The 21,882-nt window shown below is 44.1% G+C and overlaps 1 protein-coding gene across 16 annotated transcripts in view; it reads left to right on the forward strand.

Moving 5' to 3' along the window:
* The window catches only part of SLC25A13 (solute carrier family 25 member 13), a 272,518-nt gene that overhangs the window by 182,506 nt on the left and 68,130 nt on the right, over positions 1–21,882 (forward strand). For 8 of the 16 annotated variants that reach the window (XM_086397737.1, XM_086397739.1, XM_086397734.1 and 5 more), the window contains 6 exons: positions 999–1,092; positions 1,297–1,381; positions 4,734–4,821; positions 5,296–5,454; positions 20,430–20,482; positions 21,799–21,879. In XM_086397737.1, coding sequence (XP_086253863.1) covers positions 999–1,092; positions 1,297–1,381; positions 4,734–4,821; positions 5,296–5,454; positions 20,430–20,482; positions 21,799–21,879 — 560 coding nt within the window. The remainder of the gene's footprint in view (positions 1–998; positions 1,093–1,296; positions 1,382–4,733; positions 4,822–5,295; positions 5,455–20,429; positions 20,483–21,798; positions 21,880–21,882) is intronic. The other 8 variants (XM_086397738.1, XM_086397743.1, XM_086397735.1 and 5 more) reach the window with 1 other exon arrangement.

A 21,882-nucleotide genomic window follows, 5' to 3' on the forward strand; every position in this document is an offset into this window, starting at 1 on the left:
GTGAGTGCGACTAAATCTGGATTCTTGCCTGCAAGTGTCTTGGTGAAGTAGTATTAGAGGGAAGAAGACAACCAAAAGTTCATGTTACAGAGTTTTCTGTCCCTAGTTTTCTGTCTCATTGACACATATTAACCATTTGGTACTTGTGTGTTTTCCACTCTGAAACAAATGAAACAATTTTCAGCACATTTTAAATAAATCCAAGGCTGTCTTTGAATGAGGGACCCATGTAAAGTTTCTCGTGTGTGCGCTAAGCCTCTTCAGTCGTGTCCCACTCTGTAATGCTATGGGCCATAGCCCACCAGGCTCCTCTGTCCATGGGATTCTCCAGGCAGGAATACTGGAGTGGGTTGCTGTTTCCTCCTCCAGGGGATCCTTCCTACCCAGGGATCAAAGCCATGTCTCTTGAGGTTGCCTGCATTGGTAAGCGGGTTCTTTATCACGAGTGCCATCTGGGAAGCCCCCAAAGTTTCTTAAATATTTTCAAATCTTAATGAAACCTAAACTGAATTGACATCCTCTCAAATGACCTTCGAAAGTACACAAGGAATTCTTAAAATTATACTGCTGACAGTGTGTGCTGATCGATAATCTTTGATCAAGATATCAGCATTTTAATGGGATTTTTTTTTTTTAAAAAACAAGAATTCCCTTTGGAATTCCACAGCTTCATTAATATTATATCCTGGGACCTATGTGTATGGAATTCCATATCTCCTTCCTGGTTTTCCCTGACTTACAATCTGAATGGCTTCCTGTGTCATTTATTCAAAGCCTTCAGGTGACACCAACCTTTTAAAGTCACTATTCGAGCAAGCATTCTGCACACTCTTTCCAGATGAATGAAAGAGTTCTTACCCCATTTGGATTGACTTGAATTCTGTGACTGTTAATAATAAAGTTTGGTGATGTTCGCTCATTCCAGTGCCTTGAGTTAATGCTGCATTTAGTGGCTATTCCTTCTTGAATCTTTCCCTTTTAACTCTTTTTCCATACAGAGGAGTTTGTTCTGGCAGCTCAGAAATTTGGTCAGGTTACACCCATGGAAGTTGACATCTTGTTTCAGTTAGCAGATTTATATGAGCCACGGGGGTAAGTTGGCCTTTTTTTCTTTTAATTAGCTTAATAAAGGGAGGTTGGGAGGTGGGAGTAGGGGGAGGGCAGCAATCCTGGAGAAAAAGAAACCAAATTAAAGATGACTCTGAAAGGTGGGAAACGAGAAGAGGAACATTTCACAATTCCATACCTTAAATTTTAGTTTGTTTTGTTGTTGCTTACGTTTGCTTTTCTTTCTAGACGCATGACCTTGGCCGACATCGAACGGATTGCTCCTCTGGAGGAGGGGACTCTGCCCTTCAACTTGGCTGAAGCCCAGAGGCAGGTGGGCAGAAGGGTCACACATGCTTCCTGGTGTTGCCTTGATAAGGCCCCACAGCCCCTTTTCACTTGCAGTTGCCTTTTCAGCACTGGTTCCTGACCTACTGTTTCTCTGTTTTGCAACAAAAAAGAAAACCAGACCATTTCAAAAGGCTGGAAAGAGTACTTACTTAGAAATGTTCTAAGTAGCAGATAACTGGCATTTGCTCTGTTCTGCAGAAGATGGGGTGATTTCTTAGCTGCATGGGAAGCCTCACCCTCCCCAAAGAGGAGGAAGATCTTTCCTCCTTCCCTCAGCCTCAGGCTGGCAGAGCTGGGGCCACAGACTGCTTTGGGTGTCACGTCCCAGCATCATGTCGAGAGACGAGGGCCGGCTCTGCCTCGAAGAGAGGAGCTCCATCAGGGCACCGCCTGACTGCCATGCCTGCCGTTTTTCTGAATATCAAAATGAGATAATTTTGTTTAGTCTGGAGTCATAGTTTGAAGGCTTTTAGACCTATTTTCTTTGTGAAAGGATTCATAAGTTATGTGGAAACAATTTGAGGAATGCTAAATTTTATTTTATGGTTAACAGAAACCAATCTCTTGAAGTTGTGGGAGTCAGAAACCTAAGACTTGGGACCTCCTTACGCTTAACTCTTGCTCGACTTTCTATAGATTGGGATTAGAGAATAAAAGCCTTCAGAGCGTCTGTTGTGCTTCCACGATGTTTGTAAAATAAATCCCCTCATAGACGAGCGTCGTCGTTTCAGAAAAATACCTCCTTTAAGGCAAAGCCATCTCTGAATCCTGTGAGACTTAACAGTTTTTGGCTGGGAGCTCCGGGTCTGTACTGAGACGCCAGTTTGACCACAATGGGTTGATGCGGGCTGCATTTTTAGGACGGGCAGGCCTGGAGCCAGGACGCCCTCCTTTCAGCTCTTTCCCACCCGATGGCAGCGGCGGGGTCTGTGTGCAGCGTGGTGGGCGTGCGCTCAGCAAACCCTCGCTAGGCACCTCTGGAAAACCAGCTGGTCGCTGTTAAAAGAGGAAGCCGATTTCCCCGAGTGCAAGAGAGAGGAATGTGGAATCACATGGAGAGGGGGACACAGCCCCGCTCTCCCCTCCCTATGATTTTTAAACACCACTTACCAGTTGATTATCTCTTTGCCTCTGTGCTACTAGCTCCTGTAGAAATTGGGGGATTAAGAAAAAGCAGAGAATTACAAAAAAAAAAAGATTCCTTCTGTTCTCCTGTGACAGTGGTACCCCACAATTTCTCCTCTATGCCCTCTGCAGCTTTAGCAAGTTTCTGATGGGGGGTGCTTATTGATCCTGTCCATGAAAGGGTTCGATGAGACTGATGAGGTTTACAGCAGGAAATGATTGGCTGCTGCTTGGAGGTTCAGAGCAATTCACTGGGGCCTTGCCTGGAATATTCTTTACTTATGTGAACCCTGGCGGGCCTGACAACATTGGCAGATGCAAGCAACAGAGGTCACCCGCCTGCCAGGCTAGGGGGCTAACTCTTCTCCGCTAGAGAGGAGTGTGGGAAGAGGAATCTTTCTAGTATTCGTTTTGTGAGGATGGTACATTTCTAGCTTCAGAAAAGTTATCTGAAAGTCTGGGGTTTTGTCTGTCTTTAGATGAATTAGTGTTAGTGGTAGGTATCAACCCATTGTTTGCAAAGTATTTTCACTCACTGTTTTGATGCCAGAACCTTTTTTCGTATTGCCAGCTTATATCTGTGTACATAAAGCAGTGCCTTTCTTACCGGCGCATCTGTCAAAATGAAGTTACTGTGCATAACAGGTATAGATGGAAGTCATCCATCTTTATGGGGATACCCTTGGAAGCACCCATGGCATTTGCAGAAGAAATGTTTTACTTTCTTAAAAATGCATATTGCTGCATAAAGCTATTTTCAGTTCATTTTGAAGGAGATTCCAAATTATCTCATTGTATTAGAATTGTGCTCCACTAACAGCAGCTAAAATTCAGTGGGTTGATAGTTGGGGTGGGTAATTATTTTCATTGTTCACCAATCTTAATTATCATGGCTTATGAAAAAACAAATTTTATTGAATGTATTTATTCACTCAACAGGTATTTATTAAGCACTAACTATATGCCACCCTCATGTGACAGCTCTGTGTGACATAAAATTACTGTTTTATTTATGTAGACAGAGGCGTGAAATACTCTAAAACTTTCTGACATCAAAAACACCATAAGAATAGTAGGTCAAAAGAACACTAATAATAATACAGTAACTGACTGGCCCGAAGTATGAATTTAGAAGAGATGGACAAAAAAGAGAAAATATCAAATCACCTGTAATATAACCACTTAGTAGTAGCCACTATAAATAATTGAGTATATCTGGGTGATGTGGCAGCTGGCACACTAGTGTTATTTTCATATGCATATATACACCAAAATAATTTTAATGAAAAGCACAGCATATTCACACACAGTCTTCAACACTGGTTTTAAAAGATAATCATGAAACATTTCAAGCAGTTTAAAAGGTAGACAGAAATAGATAATAAATACCTGTCTACGCACCATATTGGTTTTAGCCTGCTTTTTCTTTATAATCCTGGATGCACACTTTTTCTGAGCATTGAATATTTTTCACAGTATTGTTTTTTAATGGCATGCAATTTTGTTTTAGAGCTATAGCATTATTTTTAACCAGTCCTCTGTTATTGGACCTTTGGGTATTCTCAGAGGTTTTGCTCTTAAAATGGTACTGCTTTTTAAATTTTTTTTTTAAAACAGTACTGCTTTTTATTATTATTGTGGCTTGATCCTTGTTTATATAGATGATTATTTTCTAGCCTAACTTTTTAGAAGTAGAATTGCAGGGTCAATTTAAGCATTTGTACATTTTAAGCGTTGAGTGTGTATTGCCAAATTTCCCTTCAGTGTATACTTGATTAAATGGCAGATTTGAGAAGCCCTGTTTTTTGTCATCTTCTGCCAGGTTGGGCATGCCATTAAAAACAGACAAAACTCCCCAAACTTACCAGTTTGACAATTTGTTGAAGAATGATGTTTCATTAATGGTTTTAAATTTATTTCTCTTTGATCACTAATGAGGATTGAACATTTGAAGATGAGTTCATATTCATAACATTTTGGGGGACACAGTAGTGTCTTTCATTTAAACTTGATTTTAAAAATTGACGGCAATAATTACTTTTTATTGAATTTACAAAAATCTAACCATACCTTCTTCCTCTTTGACATTTTAGCCGTATCGTGAGTTTAAGAATGCAGTTGTAATTTAAAAATAAAATAACATGCTCATTTTTTTTTTATTTCCTTTCCGTCTCCTGTCTTCCCACTCTGCAATTCCTGTGTACGCAAAGAAGAAGGCATCAGTTGATTCATCTCGACCAATTCTCCTGCAGATTGCAGAGTCAGCCTACAGGTTTGGTCTCGGTTCTATTGCTGGAGGTGAGTCATGGATGAGTGCAAATTGTTCATTGTTATTCTTCTTTTTCCTCTGATTTTTTTTCCACTTTGAAATATCGAAGGAAAAAACCTTCTCTGGTCTTTTCCCAAGCTAGTTACCAAATCTGTATCTATGTGATGGGGTAATAGCAAAGGGAAATTTTTCTTCGTACCCTGCATTTGATCAGGGACTTAGAAGTAACTTTTTCTTCACATCTGTCTGCAGATGGGCTTCTAGATATTGGTTAGTAATGAGGCTAGGCTGTAGTGATCTGCTTTTTAAAATTTGAACTCAGTGGTATCCTTTTATCAGGAGACCCTTGAGTGAAAGCCACTGTGGTTTATTAAGGATGTAGAAAGTTCATTTTAAAATTTACATGTGCACAGTTTCTTTATTTCAGCAATCTTATCTTTGACCACCTCCTTCTTTCCTGTGACCTTAATTTCTTCTGAATTATTGGTATTATTTGATTGTAGCTGTTGGAGCCACTGCGGTGTATCCTATTGATCTGGTAAAAACTCGAATGCAGAACCAACGATCAACCGGCTCTTTCGTAGGAGAGCTTATGTATAAAAACAGCTTTGACTGTTTTAAGAAAGTGCTGCGCTATGAAGGCTTCTTTGGACTGTATAGAGGTTAGTGCCATGTGCTAAATTCATGAAAGGTAAAATAGTAGTCAGAGGTTTGGTTTTTCCATCTGAATGCCTGAAATGTATTAGAGAGACTGTGTTAAAATGGAAATACAGCAGATTCTCAATTATCCATGCTGATGGGTGTAGGCTGGAGGCTCTAGGGCATGGCGAATCAAAACAGCCCATAATCTGAAAGCCATTTATATTGCTCTGCAGTATGTTTTGTTTCTTAAAAATAATTATTTTTATAAACATGTCCAGTAAGTTTTTAAAAGACTCATATTGTTTGTGTTCTTGAAATAACTCTACTCACCAGTTAACAGGGAAAGGCAGCTGGGGGATAGGACAGAGCTTACTTGGGACAATGATTCTCCTTGAATATTCCACAAAATCGTCCATCAAGCCTCTAACCAGGGGTTCAGTGCAGCCCTCCTTCCTTCACTGTATTTTTTTTTTTTATATTAAAAATTTTTCATTATAGAGTGTAGGCTCTCTAGTTGTAGCATTCAGGCTTAGTTGCCCTTAAACGCGTGGGATCTTAGTTCCCTGACCAGGGATCGAACCTGCATCCCCTACATTGGAAGGTGGGTTCTTAACCCCTGGACCTGCAGTGTGTGTGCTCAGTCACTTCAATCGTGTGTCCTACTCTTTGTGACCCTATGGACTGTAGCCTACCAGGCTCATCTGTCCTTGGGGTTCTCCAGGCAAGAACACTGGAATGGGTTGTTGTGCCCTTCTCCACGGGAGCTTCCTGACTCAGGGATCAAACCTGCGTCTTTTTTGTCTCCTGCTTCAGCAGGCAAGTTCTTTACCACTAGCACCACCTGGGAAGTGCCACCCCCCCACACCTCAAATATTTGTTTATTCACTTGGCTGTGCCTGGGCTTAGTTGTGGCATGTGGGATCCAACCGGGACCCCCTGCGCTGGGACCCCGGAGTCTTAGCCCCTGGGCCATCATTCAGTGTCTTTTTCTGAGTTAAAGCTGCCACTTTCCCTTCCTCAGACTCTGTCCCCAGCGGAGTTGATTCACATGCCACTCTAGCCAGGTACTCCTCCTCTATCCAGCTGTTCCTTTCAACATCTGAGGCTCATTTAAGCAACAAGAAAAGTAACAAGAAGTATGTGATCAAAAGGATCATCACAAAGGACCCCACAGACACTGACTGCTTGACCACTGGCCTAAAAGCCATGACTTAACTTCCCAGCCCCTCCGTCTGTGATTGCTTTGCATAAAGAGAAAAGAAGTAAAGGTATCTGCCTCAGCTAAAATCCAGTGTTGTGAGACAGTTTCAGCGGAGCCACGTTGCCGTTTGGCAGATGCAAGGTGTGTGTGTGGGGGGGGGTGGGGGGGGTAGGGGGGGCGGTCCCTCCCTTACCCAACCAGTACTTGCTCTCGAAGAAGAAAATGGTATTTAATACTTTCAGAGACAGACCCGGAAACTGGCAGCTGTGTAAGCCTGTGCCGCTAGGCCTCTTCTGCCATCTGCTGACTTCAGTCTTCTTCTTAAGCACCCAAGTTAAAAAAAAAAAAAAATCAACAACAAAGACCCCTCTTAAAATCTCTCACCTTAGAAATGAGGGGGTTTCAAACTCCAGAGAAGCTCCGTTTTGCAGGTTCTTTGGTGCAGGTAGATAACCTCCATCAAAGGCCTTTTGATCTTTCTCTGCCCTCTTTCCCTCACCCCCTGCCTCTTCTCACAATTGGGAAGGTCTTTGACCCCAGGTGATTGATGATGACCCCTACAGGGTCACTGCCTTCCATCTGAAATACTTCCCCCTCCTAGTGACAACAAGCCTTGCAAATGAAAAGTCCCCCCAAGTAGTACAAGGTTAATGTCGCAGTTCCTGCTTTGCACTGAGTGATTCAAGCAAAGGCGACCACTTTACCTGTTCACATGGGTTGTTTTCTGCGGGGACAGTTTTGAACCTCAAGCTGGACAACGCTAGTCTGTGGGCTTCCCTTGGTACTGGGTTAAACGTCAAGGGTGCCTTAGAATTGTGAGGAAATAATTTCTGTCCTGTGAATGCCCTTAACGTGTTGACCTGGTTCACTTGAATTTTGAGTCCCTTCTCTTTCCTCGCTGACCACACCTGGTGGCTCCTGATTCTTGGTAGCACCTGGAATTCCTTCCTTGACCTGTCCTTTTGACCCCATGGACAAAACAGCTTGAAGTGTACCTGAGTTCTGAGATGCTCTGGGCCATCCCATAAACCTCATGCTGTTTCAGTTACATCGGAGAGACTGGAGGAACTGGTTTTAACTCCTCAGGGAAGGGGGCTGTGTCCGCCTACTAGATAGACATGGAGACTCCCTTTGAACACCAAAGAGGCGACTCCTCCTCGTTTTCCTGGTTAGAAAGAGCCATTTACCTAACCTGTGTGGGGTGTCTGATCCCTAAGGGGTGCTCTTGTCAGAAGTGATGAGTAGAGTGTGAATACAAGATGAGGAATGCTGGGAGTCACCTATGTTCATTTCTCCCTGACTTCTTACCTCTTCTAGTTGATAATTTTAGAACAAAAGATGTACTGTAAAACTTTTTTAGTTTCTGTTTTGTAATTTGGATCTTGAGAGCAAAGAGGTGATTGGCAGTGTTTTTGAAAAAGTGTTTATAATCTTCATAAATGAATTATTCCTATTCTTGATTGGCTGGGGACTAATTCCCTTTTGTGCCTTGCACATAATCATTGATTAATAATTAGATGTAACTGCATATTTGCAAATGCTTATCATTGAATAAGAGACGGATCAGATGAAAATGGGAAACTGTCATTACCAGCAAAAAAATGGTAATAGAAACAGAAAAACCCCAACTATTTCTGAGAATCCGTATTCTAACTTTTGTATACAAAGTCAAGCTATAATCACCCACATGTGATTCTTTGACTATAAATTTCCTATTCAATGTAATTTGATTGTTTAAAAATTTAATATTCCAGGGGAAAACAGTTAAATTTTAATTCTGAGAATTTAGAAATGCTCCTGTGCACACTCTACCTAGCAATACTTGAAAAGGTGGCAGAGTACATCTCTAATTTATAAACATGTTTCAAAATATTGAGCCTATTTTTTCCTGTTGTGGAATTTTGCTTAACATGTAATTTTTCTGCATCAGGACATATATAATTGCTAATATTTCCTGAGGAGGATAATTTGGGGATATTGCAGAAGTAAGTTCTCTCCCCTATTTTAAAATTAGCTTTGTGTATATTTGGAGAAAAAGTATATAGCATCTCTCTCTTTTTCCTTCTTACAGTGAGAACACAGGATTCTAAAGGGAGCTGTTTTGTATTTAGAAGTAGTTCTCATGGAACTCCACAAGTGATTGTTATTTTTAAAGAACGCTTTCAGCACGAGTTGTTTTCCTCTGTGCTTTCTCTGGCAGTTGCCAGCATGGCTCACGGTCCTGGAAGTTATCCGATCATAATCAGGGAGGCTACTGATAACGCAGCTCTGGGGACTGTTCGTGTTGTCCTCCATGGATGCTGAGTCCAAGGGCTTCTAGTGTTGTGAGTTGGTGAGGTCCTCTCCCCATATTTCTGTGCACTTCCCGGCTTCTTTGTCCATCAGAGTCTCTTAACTTTGGGTAAGTTTGGTGGTTACAAAAGATCCCCTTAGAAATCCTATGAGACTGACCCTGCAACCATTCTCTGTAATACAGACTACTTTACTTTTCTTTACAGGAAAATTAATTGATTTTTCTAGGCCTGTGTTTTTTGAAATTCAGGCCCCCTAGGCTAAGTGTATCTGTATCACAGGAAATAACACCCAAGATAATCCACATCTCCCTGAAGTCACTTGTAAAAGTCTTCCTCTGTTTCCTCCCCAGTCTGCAGATTGATTTAATGCACCGAGGTGTTTAAAATCCTTAATGAATTACCTGACAGCTCATTTGATTTGAATGAACCGCATGACCAGATGAATCAGTTATTGGCCGGCTGTAGACTTGGCTTATTAAAGAGAAACGATTGATTGGGTGATCATCCATAATTAAATGCTCTTAACGTTCCAGGGATAACTAATTTCTGCCTTTAAATTTTTGCCACACTCTCCTCCCTCAGATGCTTCAAGTAATGAGATGAGTACCCTTAGAAATTGGAAAATGTTTTGGGGCGGGAAGACCATGGGGAAAAGGATGGATTTAGGAAAAATACTTCTTAAAGGAAGGTTTTAGTTTTTACTTCTGCTTTTGCCGGGGAAAAGAGGAAAATCTGCCAGAAAAGGAAATTAGATAATTTTATGATTTAAACTTAATTTGGAATACTACTTAGTCTTTAAGGCAATTAGCAAGGGAAAAAAAAAAAAAAGAGGATGTTTTTTAATCAGCCCATGGACCAGGCTTGCAGAGTTTTAAATGTATCTATTTCAGGTTGTCTGTGTGCTGCAAAAGCAGTCATCTTCCATCCTGGAATGTTCTCAAGGTGACATCTAGAGGATGTTGTGGTGATATCTCAGGAAGTTTTTGATATGCTTGCATTCTAGAAGGAGGTGTTGTTGGACAGCTAGTTTAAGCTAGGTCTCCTGGGTGTGGCTTGTGGTTCTATAGAGGGGAGGCTCCAAATTATATGGATCCACAGTGGGATCCCTTCTTTAATCCTTGTGGATAAAAATAAGTCCAAAAATCCCAACACCAAAATAAAGCAATTGGAGGTCCTACAAGAAGGCAGGCGTCTTGGCACAAACCACAGTGAATCTGTGCACTGTGCTGAGTCATAGTGTCCATCCGTGTCTACCAGCACTTCTCATGAGTGCAGAATGGCTTGTTCTGCTCCTTATTTTCTTGGCCAGTTTCTGCACGTTTTCATTTAGGGTGATAAGTTGTGACTAGATCAAAAAGCAGATATTTGGTTGTAGGAAATCAAACAAAAATGAACAGAAAGCTTGGACAGTTCCTGAGCTGGGTAATCAAATCTCCAGAAGTCTACCATGAGCACAGAGCTTTCAAAGGGGAAACTGAGGTGATGGCAACTCGCAACTGGGGTGGATGGGAGTGGATCGTCAGAGGCTGGAGAGGGCCTGATGGAGAACAGTGAGGAGCTTAGAAAATTGGGAAAGAGGAAACTAGGCAGAGCCTGGCGAAGAAAAGATTAATTAGCGAACAAATTAGTTCCAGGCCTCAAGGATGATCATTTATAGCTAGCTACGGCCTTTACTAGGGCTTCCCTGGTGGCTCAGATGGTAAAGAATCTGCCTGCGATGCAGGAAACCCAGGTTCGATCCTTGAGTTGGAAAGATCTCCTGGAGAAGGGAATGGCTACCCACTCCAGTATTCTTGCCTGAAGAATTCCGTTGTCAGAGGAGCCTGGCAGGCTACAGTCCATGGGGTCCTTAAGAGTCGGACAAGACTGAGCAACTAAAACTTTCACTTTTCATTGCCATTGCTGAGGGCAATGACAAAGGCAATAGACAAAATCTCAGCACCCAGGAAGTTTAGATAGAAAAAAAGATAACCAGGACCCCAAAAGTTGCTATATACCAGAGTGAAAAACTCGGGGAAAAAAGGTATATGGTTCTTCTTCCCAATGATCTTCTAGGAAGTTCCCAAGGAGGACTCACAGGAACCATGCTTTTCTAGACCATGACAATATCATCCTTCTGTGCTTTAACACTCAGTCTCCCAAAGCCATCCCGAGCCATAGCTAAAATAGCAGATGATTCTTGACATTTTGAACAAAAGCATCTAACCCAGATAAGCAAGCATTTAAATCTTAATATCTGCCACGCGCCCTGCTATACCATACACCATACACTTACCTTGGGGTGACACCCTGAGAGCCGGTGGAAAACTGGATTGCACGAAGGGCCATGAAAGGGGATAGTGTAGTTGGTGGGGGTTGGGGGGATGCCTCATGCCTGGGGGCTGTATGAATCAAAAACAGACAGACACAGGGGAAGGGAGGAGGGAAGAAAGCTTGAACAAGTGAAGAGAGAAGGCCATGGAAATAGGAGCAGGAATAAAAGCCGTGAGGCAGGGTGTGCAGGGCGCTGATAGCTCCAGAATAAAGGTTAATCTGATGTTGAAAGCAAGGCAGGCTCTCTGGGAAGATGGGAGCAAGTAGAGGGACCTCCGTGCAGAGGTCAGGAGGCTAAGAATTTAACCTTGGAGGGGTCGCCTCGGGGTTGAAATTAGATAACAGAAGGGCACTGGATGTGGCTCCGGCCACAGCAATAGGAGTATTTTCTGCATTAACATCGTCTACCAGCCCTGCAGCCTGTCTGTGCCCTACCTGCCTTCCACCCCACCTTACATGCTCTAAGCTACCTTTCTCCAGGTTGGGCTGGTCACTTTGGAATTTGTTTTTTGTCCGAGCTGATACAGAAGTGATGTGATGAGATTTCTCCCTTATCATGGCCCCGCATCCTCTGTGCTCCCCCGTGTCTTGTCCAGAGTGATCTGTTGGTACACCCGCCATGTGATGGTTATAGTGGTTGGACTGTCAGTCCAATCCCTGACCCACTGCTTTCTCTGAGCCTCGTTCCCCAGCTGGGCCCTGACTCCCACTTGTTCACCAGCTTGTAACCTGCAGTTCGCCTCTGCCGGCCAGTGCCTTCTCCCGTTTGAGAGGCAGACATGGGTTCCCACCCCAGCACAGCCACCCTTCTTGTGCGGTGGGAAAGGGCCCAGTCATGCAGCCTGCCAGCCCAGTGTGAGCTGGCACTCAGAAAAACATGCAGAATGGGCTGGAAGAAATGCCTTTGTAGACCAGAGAAGGAAGCTGGAGGAGCAAGTCCACTAGGGTGAACAGGGGAAAAGTGAGCGTTGAGGGGCAGAGAGCCTTGTTTTGAGAGGCGGAGTGGGGCCACATTCAGCTCAGCCACTGCACAGGCACCACGTTGTGAGGGACTGGGGAGACGCTGCTCAGCCTTTTAGAGCCAGTTTCTCTGAAGGACACCAGACTTCCCTGGTGGCTCAGATGGTAAAGCGTCTGTCTACAATGTGGGAGACCTGGGTTTGATCCCTGGGTTGGGAAGTTCCCTGGAGAAGGAAATGGCAACCCACTCCAGTACTCTTGCCTAGAAAATCCCATGGACGGAGGAGCCTGGTGTCCATGGGGTCACAAAGAGTCGGACACAACTGAGGGACTTCACTTTCACTTTCCCTGAAGGAGGGGGGGGATGGTGATGATGATGAGCATAAAGAACAACAACCAAAACACACATCTAGAGTGCTTACTGTGTGCTGATACACTTCCGAGGTTTTTGTGTGTGTTGTTTCGTCTTCAGGACTGCCCTGTGCACATACTGTGCTTATCCCCATTCTACAGATGTGGAAACTGAGGTTCAGGGAGGTGGGCGTAACTGAATCATGACTGCACAGCTACTAAATAACAAGAGTCAGAATTTAAACCCAACAGCCTGGCTTCAGACTCCATGCTGTTAATCACCTGGCTCTTCTGCCCCTCAAGAGAAATTACATGGCAAAAAGTGGCTCATCATCGGAGATTGAAAACTGTTTAAGTTCTTAGCTAAGACATTTTATTTTAGCTGAAGATGTAGCTGAAGATGTGGTGTTATGTCTGTACTGCTTCCTCACTTTTGCTACAGAACGTGGTGCTGCTGGACGCTGTCAGTGCTTCTAAGCTTGGGGGCATAGCCACGGGGAAGAGCATTTTACTCCCGTCACACTCCCCTAATTCTGTGCTCCCATACTTTCCTCATTCTTGACTGGGAGCACTCTTCAGGATGAATTGCCTCTTAGATGCAAGAGGAGAATCAAGAATATGCCATGAACAGATAGGTAGAAACGTGACCTTTTCGGAATACACAGTCTAGGCTGTGAACAGTGTCTGGCTCTTTATATGCAGTTACTCATACCATTATCATAATAAACCAGTGAGTCGTAATTAGCATCCTTGGTTTACTAACGAGGAACTTAAGAGTTCAAAGGATAACGTCCCCAAGATCACTCAGCATGAAAGCAGGGCAGACCGAGGATTCCTCGGTTCTGGTTTGTCAGCCTCCAAGGCCCCAGTGCTCCAAGCCATTCATTCTGTTGCCAAGCCATTGGGAACAAATAGCTTTAATCATGCCAATGTTATTAATGAGTTTCTCTCATAGTCCCTTCTCACCTGGAGATTCTGGAATTATATATCTCTAAAAAGTTTTTAAGTAAAAACTACAGCTCAGTAGCCCTCTGGTCAGCATACTGTTCTCAGAAACTTCCTTTTGGGGGTTCTCTGTAAAGCCTGCAGTTGAGGTTCCTGGTGTGGGCTTAGCTTCCACATCTTTTGCTCAGTCCTTTCTTATCGAGTTGCATAAAGGATGGGGATCCGAGGGGATAGTGTGATTTATATCTCAACCCCATGAAATCTGAAGACAAAATACTATATTAATATTGTACCCTGTAAATCTTTTCTCGCATTAGCAGCCTTCTGGTAAAGTTTGCCAAGGAAGCATTGCCACATGTGCTGATGGAGCTGAACTAAAATGAGAAGATTAGAAAACTAACCACACTAATAAATTTCATTTGAGGCAGTTGGAAAACAGACTGCTGTTTTGACAAGTCAGAAACAACACACACATGCATTCTCTGTTTCTAATGGTTAAAATGAATTTCCAGAATCCAACAGAAACATCTTGTATTAGAAGCCTGATTTTTCTGCTGAGTTATCCAGATGTCAGACATACATGTGCTTTAAACTTCAGTGTGATTGTGTTGAGCCGCCTTCACCAGACTGGCTGTTTTAGGCATTACCGAGCCACATCACCCTTCCTCTTTCTGAGGTCAGGGAATCAGGAGGTTGTTGAAATCCGCAGCTCTCTGGCTTCCCTTGTCCTGCAGATCAGGACCCCTCCCAGAGGACGTTTGGCCACGACTGATGGCGTCAAGGCCCACATGTCTGCTGGCTCTCAGATTGCCATCCACAGCCACCCTTGATTCCCAAGGTCACCACCACAAGAATGATCCTGATCCAGTGCCTCCCTGAGTGCCAGCATCTGGCCTAGGTCTTAGGAATGGATTTGTACTTTGGTTTTATTCTACTGGATTAAGTTACTCATTTTATACAGTGAAACTCAGGGCCTGATATTAAATTACCTTAACCTCCCAATTATTCTTCCTGCCTTGGGTCTCTGCCCTTACCATCTGTCCTTCACCTGCCTCCAGAACTCTTTTTCTTTTCGAAGTTTCCTCTTTAAAAGCCACCCAGACTTTTTCCCAAGCCCCTTCATGTGGCCTGCAGAGAAACAGCACAATGTCCTTGTTCAGGAGCACCCCCTAGAGCCAGCCTGCCTGGGTTGAACCCCACTGCCCCACATACCAGCTGAGTGACCCTGGGCTGGCTCCTGGAAGTCTGCCTCAGTTTCCTCATCTGTTGATGGGATAAAAATGACATGCGCTGAGTTTTGCTACTGACTTGTGGTGTGGGTTTCATATTGCGGCTTTCCTTGTGGCTCAGATGGTAAGGAATCTGCTTGGAGATAAGGACGGTAAGGAGACCTGGGTTCAGTGCCTGAGTGGGGAAGATCCCCTGGAAAAGGGCATGCAACCCACTCCAGTATTCCTGCCTGGAGAATCCCATGAACAGAGGAGTCTAGTGGGTTACAGTCCATGGGGTCGCAAAGAGTTGGACGTGACTGAGTGACTAACACTTTCCGTGGTGTGGGTTTCATATTGGGGCTTTCCTGGTGGTTCAGATAGTAAGGAATCTGCCTGCGATGCCATAGACCTGAGTTGAATCCCTGGGTCAGGAAGATTGCCTGGAGAAGGGAATGGCAGCCCACTCCAGTATTCCTGCCTGGAGAATTCCACGGACAGAGGAGCCTGGCGACGAGCTACAGTCCATGGGGTTGCAAAGAGTGGGACACGACTGAGCGACTGACGCTTTCACTTCCTCTGGCATGGGTTTCGTGTGTTGCTTCCCATACAGCACACACAGTGGTGTACGGCATGTAGTAAGTGCCCCCGTACTGTCATTATCTCCACTGTTGTTGATTCGATGAATTACCTCTGCTACCGCTGTGTGTTTACGAGGTCTGTGACCTCGCCCCAGCCCTGCCCGTGCCGTGAACTTGAGATTTGGGTGCCTTTTCACAGTCCGTTCTCTCTGCCTAGGCCGCCTGGCTCTGCATCCTCCTCGTGTCTCTCTCCTGCAGTGAACCTCCGCTTGTCCTTAAAGAATCATGCCCAGGATCTCCTCCTCTCTGATGCCCTGCTCCGCCCTGCAGGCAGAGTAGCTGGTTCTCTCCACTGTGTTCCCAGAGCACTTTGGCGCCCCAGGGCTGTGACACCCAGCACTCTGTTTTTAGGTGCTGTGTCCCGTCTTTGGCACACAGACACCTGGGTCTCCCTCTTTCTCTAAACTGACATCGGCTCCAGGGCACGCCGCAGATCTTACTATTTCAACCTAGTTTCTTCCAGTCCCAGGCACAGACAGCATTTGGTAAATGTTTGCTGAACAAATAAATATTTGCCGCCCTATATTTAGTCTTAAATGCAGGGTTTTCTCTATTGTTTTGTTTTGGTCTCTGCTGTTCACAGGGCATTACTAAATTTATAGTGAGAAAGACAAATCTCGGTCGCTTAAAAGGCTGGCTGAAGTGATTGTATCTAACGCTGTAGGCATTTGGCTGTGTGGGCTGTTTTTTATTAGTGATTTAAAAAGACTGTCACAGGGTAGTGATAGAGACAAGAGATCATCATGCAAATCACAGTGCTATCAACCCATCCATGGTTTGGGTGTACAATTTAATGATGAGAAAAATACATCCAGCCAGTAAATATTTAACTAAACATTTCCGTACTTGACCTCAGTGTAGAGAGTAGAATGGAAATTGTGAATGTTACGATGTAGTTTAAATAGCTTATGCCTGAATTTTACTGGTAGAAATGAATGCTGTGTTTTCATGAAGTAATAATAGTGCTTTTTTTCCTCATAGATATTATCTCATGGTGTAAGTAAAGGGTTAATAAGTGAGTATAGTTCAGGAGGAGGAAATTCTTACTTTGACTTAAGAGTGCTTGCTTTGCCCAGATGGTTCCATATTCACATTTTCTGTGCTGTTTCGGTTCATTTAGATTAAAAAGAGCATGGCCATACTCAAGCTAGCAAGAGCATAGGGGAACTTTCCATAAGAGTTCACATGAGGGAGAAGGAAAACCAAGCACTCGTAGGGATCCCAGGGCAGGAGTCTCACTGGAATCTGGCCCCAGTGGGACCAGAAGCTGGTTAAGGCCGACTCTTCCATCTGGGCACCTTCCACAGCCTGTGTGTTCTCTCTGGTGTCCGTATTCTATTTGTGGCACATTTCTCCTCTCTGCTAGGCCGCTTCCTTTCCTGTCACAGTCTCTGCTTCCTTCTGGCGTTCGCACATACGTGGCTTCGACTGGCCAGTTTTCCCGTGTCACGTGGCACCTTCTCAGCTTGTACCTCTGTTAACTGGCTCCTCACCTCTGAGGAACTAAAAAGCCTCTTGATGAGGGTGAAAGAGGAGAGTGAAAAGACTGACTTAAAACTCAGCATTCAAAAAATGAGGATCATGGCATCTGGTCCTGTCACTTCATGGCAAATAGGAGGGGAAAACGTGGAAACAATAACAGATTTTATTTTCTTGGGCTCCAAAGTCACTGTGGACAGTGACTGCAGCCATAAAATTAAAAGATGCATGCTCCTTGGAAGAAAAGCTATGACAAACCTAGACAGAGTATTAAAAAGCAGAGACATCGCTTTGCCGACAGAGGTCCATATAGTCAGAGCAGTGCTTTCTCCAGTGGTCATGTATGGATGTGAGAGTTGGACCATAAAGAAAGCTGAGCACCGAAGAATTGATGCTATTCAATTGTCGTGCTAGAGAAGATGCTTTTGAGAGTCCCTTGAACTGCAAGGAGATAAAACCAGTCAATCCTATAGAAAATCAACCCTGAATATTCATTATAAGGACTGATGCTGAAACTCCAACACTTTAGCCACCTGAGGCAAAGACCCAACTCATTGGAAAAGACCCTGATGCTGGGAAAGATTGAGGGCAAGAGGAGAAGGGGGCAACAGAGGATGAGATGGTTGGATGGCATCCTCGACTCAAATGGACATTGGAGTTTGAACAAAACTCCAATGAGTTGGACTCAAATGGAGTTTGAGCAAATTCCAGGAAAGAGTGAAAGACAGGGAAGGCTGACACATTGCAGTCCATGGGGTCATAGAGTCAGACACAACTTAGCAACTCAACAACACTGCCACCTCTGATGACTCTGTCATGCTCCTGGGAGAAGGATTCTGGACTCCGTAGCTCCACTTGTAGTGCCAGGTCCAGGTTGCTGAACTCATCGGTTATTCGCCTTTAGGTGCCTTGCCCTTGTCCAATCAGCTTGTAGCCCTGGAGGCTCCAATGCGGCTGGCTAGAGAAGATGTTGCAAACCCAAATAATTATAGGATCCAGGCAGGTTAGTTATGTAAGTGAACAAATGAGGCTGGATATGGAAGGGCAGATACACATTTGCATATTAGGCATTCTGCTGCTGCTGCTGCTAAGTCGCTTCAGTCGTGTCCGACTCCGTGTGACCCCATAGACAGCAGCTCACCAGGCTACCCCGTTCCTGGGATTCTCCAGGCAAGAACACTGGAGTGGGTTGCCATTTCCCTCTCCATATGTTAGACATAGGACCGAGTTAGTTCAGTTGCTCAGTCATGTCTGACTCTTTGTGACCCCATGGACTACAGCACATCAGGCTTCCCTGTCCATCACCAACTCCTGGAGCTTGCTCAGACTCATGTTCGTTGAGTCTGTGATGCCATCCAGCAGAGTTGGGTGTTGTCTAAAGGCATAGACTCTTGAGGGAGAGGGCTTAGACTCGAATCCCAATCTCAGTATCTATCATCTGCACAACTTAGAACAAATGACTCAGTCTCTGTACGCCTCAGTTTCCTCTCTGCAGGGAGTAAGGATTAAATGAGTTACTAAAGGGCTTAAAATGGCCCCTGACATACAGTAAACAGTGTGTTAGCTGTGTTTTTAGAGAACATTTTGATTGGCATCAGCATCCTTGTCATTTATTTTTACAATGAAATGAACTTTCTTCAGTTTTCCTAAAACATGAAGCTGTCTTGGTTTCATTAGTTCTTTAGTTTCTCCCCTTTTTTCAGAGCCTCAAGCACAGAGAGAGATGTCTCCTCTAGTGTGAGGATATCAACAGAGCATGAAAAATGATGAGCAATACTTGCCCTTATTGCCATGCAGGCATTAGGGCGTGGTAGGGACCTTGCTGAATTGACGCTTGGGTCCTGTGTAAAGGGTGGAGTCTCCCCCAATGGGAGATAGATTGCTAAAAGGTCAGAAGGAAGCCCAGAGTTGTCAGATCATTAATCAGTCAGTCCATCAGTCCAGTCATCCATCCAGACATCTACCTATTTATCTTTAAAATAAGCTCAAATTAGGTTTCAAACCTGTGCTACTCAGCAAAACACATCTGCAGACTGGATGCACACAGCCCTGGCGCTAGAGACTTTTGGCTGTAGACTGTTCCTTTAAGAAGATGGTGTGGCCAGAGCTGGTCTCTCCAAAGAGGCTGGAAACAGAGCTTTTTATATAGCGAATTAGGAAATTGAACTTACTGGTGAAGGATGACACCGTGAAGCCCCTCCCAAGGACAGCAGCATGACCTGGGAACAATATATTCTGACCCTTGGGTTTCCAAGGAAAAGTGTCTGTCTTTGATTTTATTTTCTTAGAGCAGATGAAAAGATCATTTTAGCTCAGATAGGCAGGGCCACTGCTGTCATAACCACCTCTCCTAGAAGTGGCCCTTTCCTGTCAAAGACCACACCTCCTCCTCGTGTTTTGATTCTTATTGTTGCTTAGTCATGCAGTCGTGTCTGACTCTGAGACCCCATGGACTGGAGTGTCCTCTGTCCATGAGATTTCCCATGCGGGAGTACTGGAGTGAGTTGACAGTCCCTTGCCAGGGGATCTTCCTGACCCAGGGATTGAACCTGCATCTCCTGTATTGGCAGGCATGCTTCTTTACCACTGAACCACCTGGGGAGCCCTGTGTGCTGATTGATCCCCACTCCCGCTGGTGTGCTCAGACCTGAGCTCCTCCCGCTCCACCCCCGTCCTGTTACTCTCTACAGCCATCTCCATTTCCACCAGGTAGTCTTTTAGTACTAAAAAACCAAGCACTGGCAGTCAGATTGTTGTTTCTCACGGTCTCTTCTCTGCACGCATACACTCACACGCTCACACTCACACACATCAATGCACATCAATATGCCTTGTCTCCACAGGAGCCAGAGCAGTCATTTGACAGTATGCGCTAGCGCATCACTCTTCTCCAGATGGAAAACCTTCTCTCTTAACTTACAGTTTCTCAAACTCGGGTCCTGGTTTGGGTGTGGCTCCTGCATCAGGCCCCAGCTGTGTCTCCCTGTGCCCGCCTCATCCAAGAGGGCATACTGATGTGCTCCTTCATGTTTGAGCACAACGGGCTTGTTCCCGCTCTGCTGTCTTTGCCCCGTGTGTTCTCTCCCTGAAATGCCTGCTTCCCAGTAACTGTCACCTTTGCAGGAATGCCTCTCCCCTCCTTCCATCTGAGACTGGTCAGAGCAGGAACCTTGTCTGTCTGGTGCTTGTCACCAAGTCCTAGTTGCTAAGGGTATAAATGGCTGAACTGTGGGCAGTGAGGGAGCAGGGTGGGGAGATGAGAAAAGTATTTTAAAAAAAGGATATATTCACTGAAGTCCAGTTATTTAAGAGGTGGGAGGGAAAAGAGCAAATTTGTGAATAATGAGATTTCCTGATTCACTACCACTGTTGACTTACCCAACGTGCAAACGATCTAAAATGTGAGAGGAAATTTGCTCAGACCTGGCTCTCAGAGATTAGTACCTGAACAGTCCGTTTCGAGTATTCTCATCAAAGGTAAGAACAGAAAATTGCAGCCCAGACTGCCCCAGTTTTTACATGGTGATCCCTTCTTTAGAGCTGCTGATGTGTTTAGTCAATGTTAATTTATTTAATACACTTCGGCTTTTCGTTGTTTTTCAGGTCTGTTGCCACAGTTACTGGGAGTCGCCCCAGAGAAGGCCATAAAACTTACAGTAAGTCTTTTGATTTGATGCTTCTGATGAAGGTAGTTTGCACATATTCAGGAATCTAGCAGAGATTCTTAACGTGAAATAGCAGGTCTGTGTTTCCTCGGAGGTGCTAACTGATCTGAATGCAGGGCACTCACCACACACAGCTTTTTATTATTCCCCGAGGTAACACTGAACATCCGAAAACGTGATAATGTATTTGAACAGGATTTTTGGTGGTTGTCACGATTATCACCGTCCTAGCAGGGGCAGTGGCAGCAGCTGCATGTCCTTCAGTGCTGACTGTGCTAGGCGCTTTCACGTTTTACCTCTGGTTGCTTTCATCTTGAGCACACTGCATACAGAAATGGAGAATGAGGCCCACGGCGGGAAGTGTTTGCCTGCGTTTGCACAGTTCATCTGTGGGAAAGCTAGAATCCAAAAGCAGTTTTTTTCTGACTCCAGAACATATCACTCAAGTACACAAGTAATTTGTGTTCGAGGTGTAACATTTGCCAGAGCAACAGGTTGAGGAATCTGAGTTCTGGTTGAAGTTGGTGCTCCATCAGATTGGTTCTCCAGTGCCCGACTCCTATCTGACAGGTGGTAAGTAGTTAGTTCGGATTTCTGGAACGGGTCAGTGATCACATTGTCATCACTAAGGTCATAAAGCCCCGGAGAGTTAGACCTTCCCTCTGGATTGGGCTGCGTAGTGTTGGCGCTGAAATTTTCCTTTCATCATCTTCCGATGTGACTGGTGGGACAGCTAATCTTCTGATTGATCCTTAAAATTGCTTGTAGTGTACACCATTTTGAGAATATTGTACTTAATTAATTAATGCTCTTGATGTTCTTTGAGAATCCTTGAGAAATTTCTTAGATGCTGAGTTTCTACCACACTGAAAGATCTGCTCGGCTAAATGTGTTTCAGTGATGAAGCTGTTTGAGATTAAATCCTGTTAGAAGACTTGAAAGTGATTTTTAATCAAATCTTCTAAAAGTTTTTAAGTTATAAAATGTATGTTTTAATTGTGTCTCTGTTGTTAATATGTCTCTCTCTCTATGCTATGGTAATCGCAGACATATATGAATTAGGCTTGTTAAACCACCTATCTTAATTTATATTCTCCCCCAAACATCAGGAATGCATATCTATATATTCTGGCTTTCAAAAACGACATATATGAGATCAAGAGCAAAGTCTTAAGCTCATTCTTTTATTCAGTTTATGATTACTCCAAAACACTGGAAGAAAAATAACATTTATGTACAGTTGTATATGTGTGTTTGATGACTATCTCTATATTTTTTATCAGCTTTTCTAAATATTTTTCTTCAAGGTGAATGATTTTGTGAGGGATAAATTTATGCGCAGAGATGGCTCAGTCCCACTGGCAGCAGAAATTCTTGCCGGAGGCTGTGTA

The sequence above is a fragment of the Bos grunniens genome, chromosome 4 (genome assembly GCF_055505025.1).
Source record: "Bos grunniens cultivar Pamir isolate PY7600 chromosome 4, Bosgru_T2T1.0, whole genome shotgun sequence".
Taxonomy (NCBI): Eukaryota; Metazoa; Chordata; class Mammalia; order Artiodactyla; family Bovidae; genus Bos; species Bos grunniens.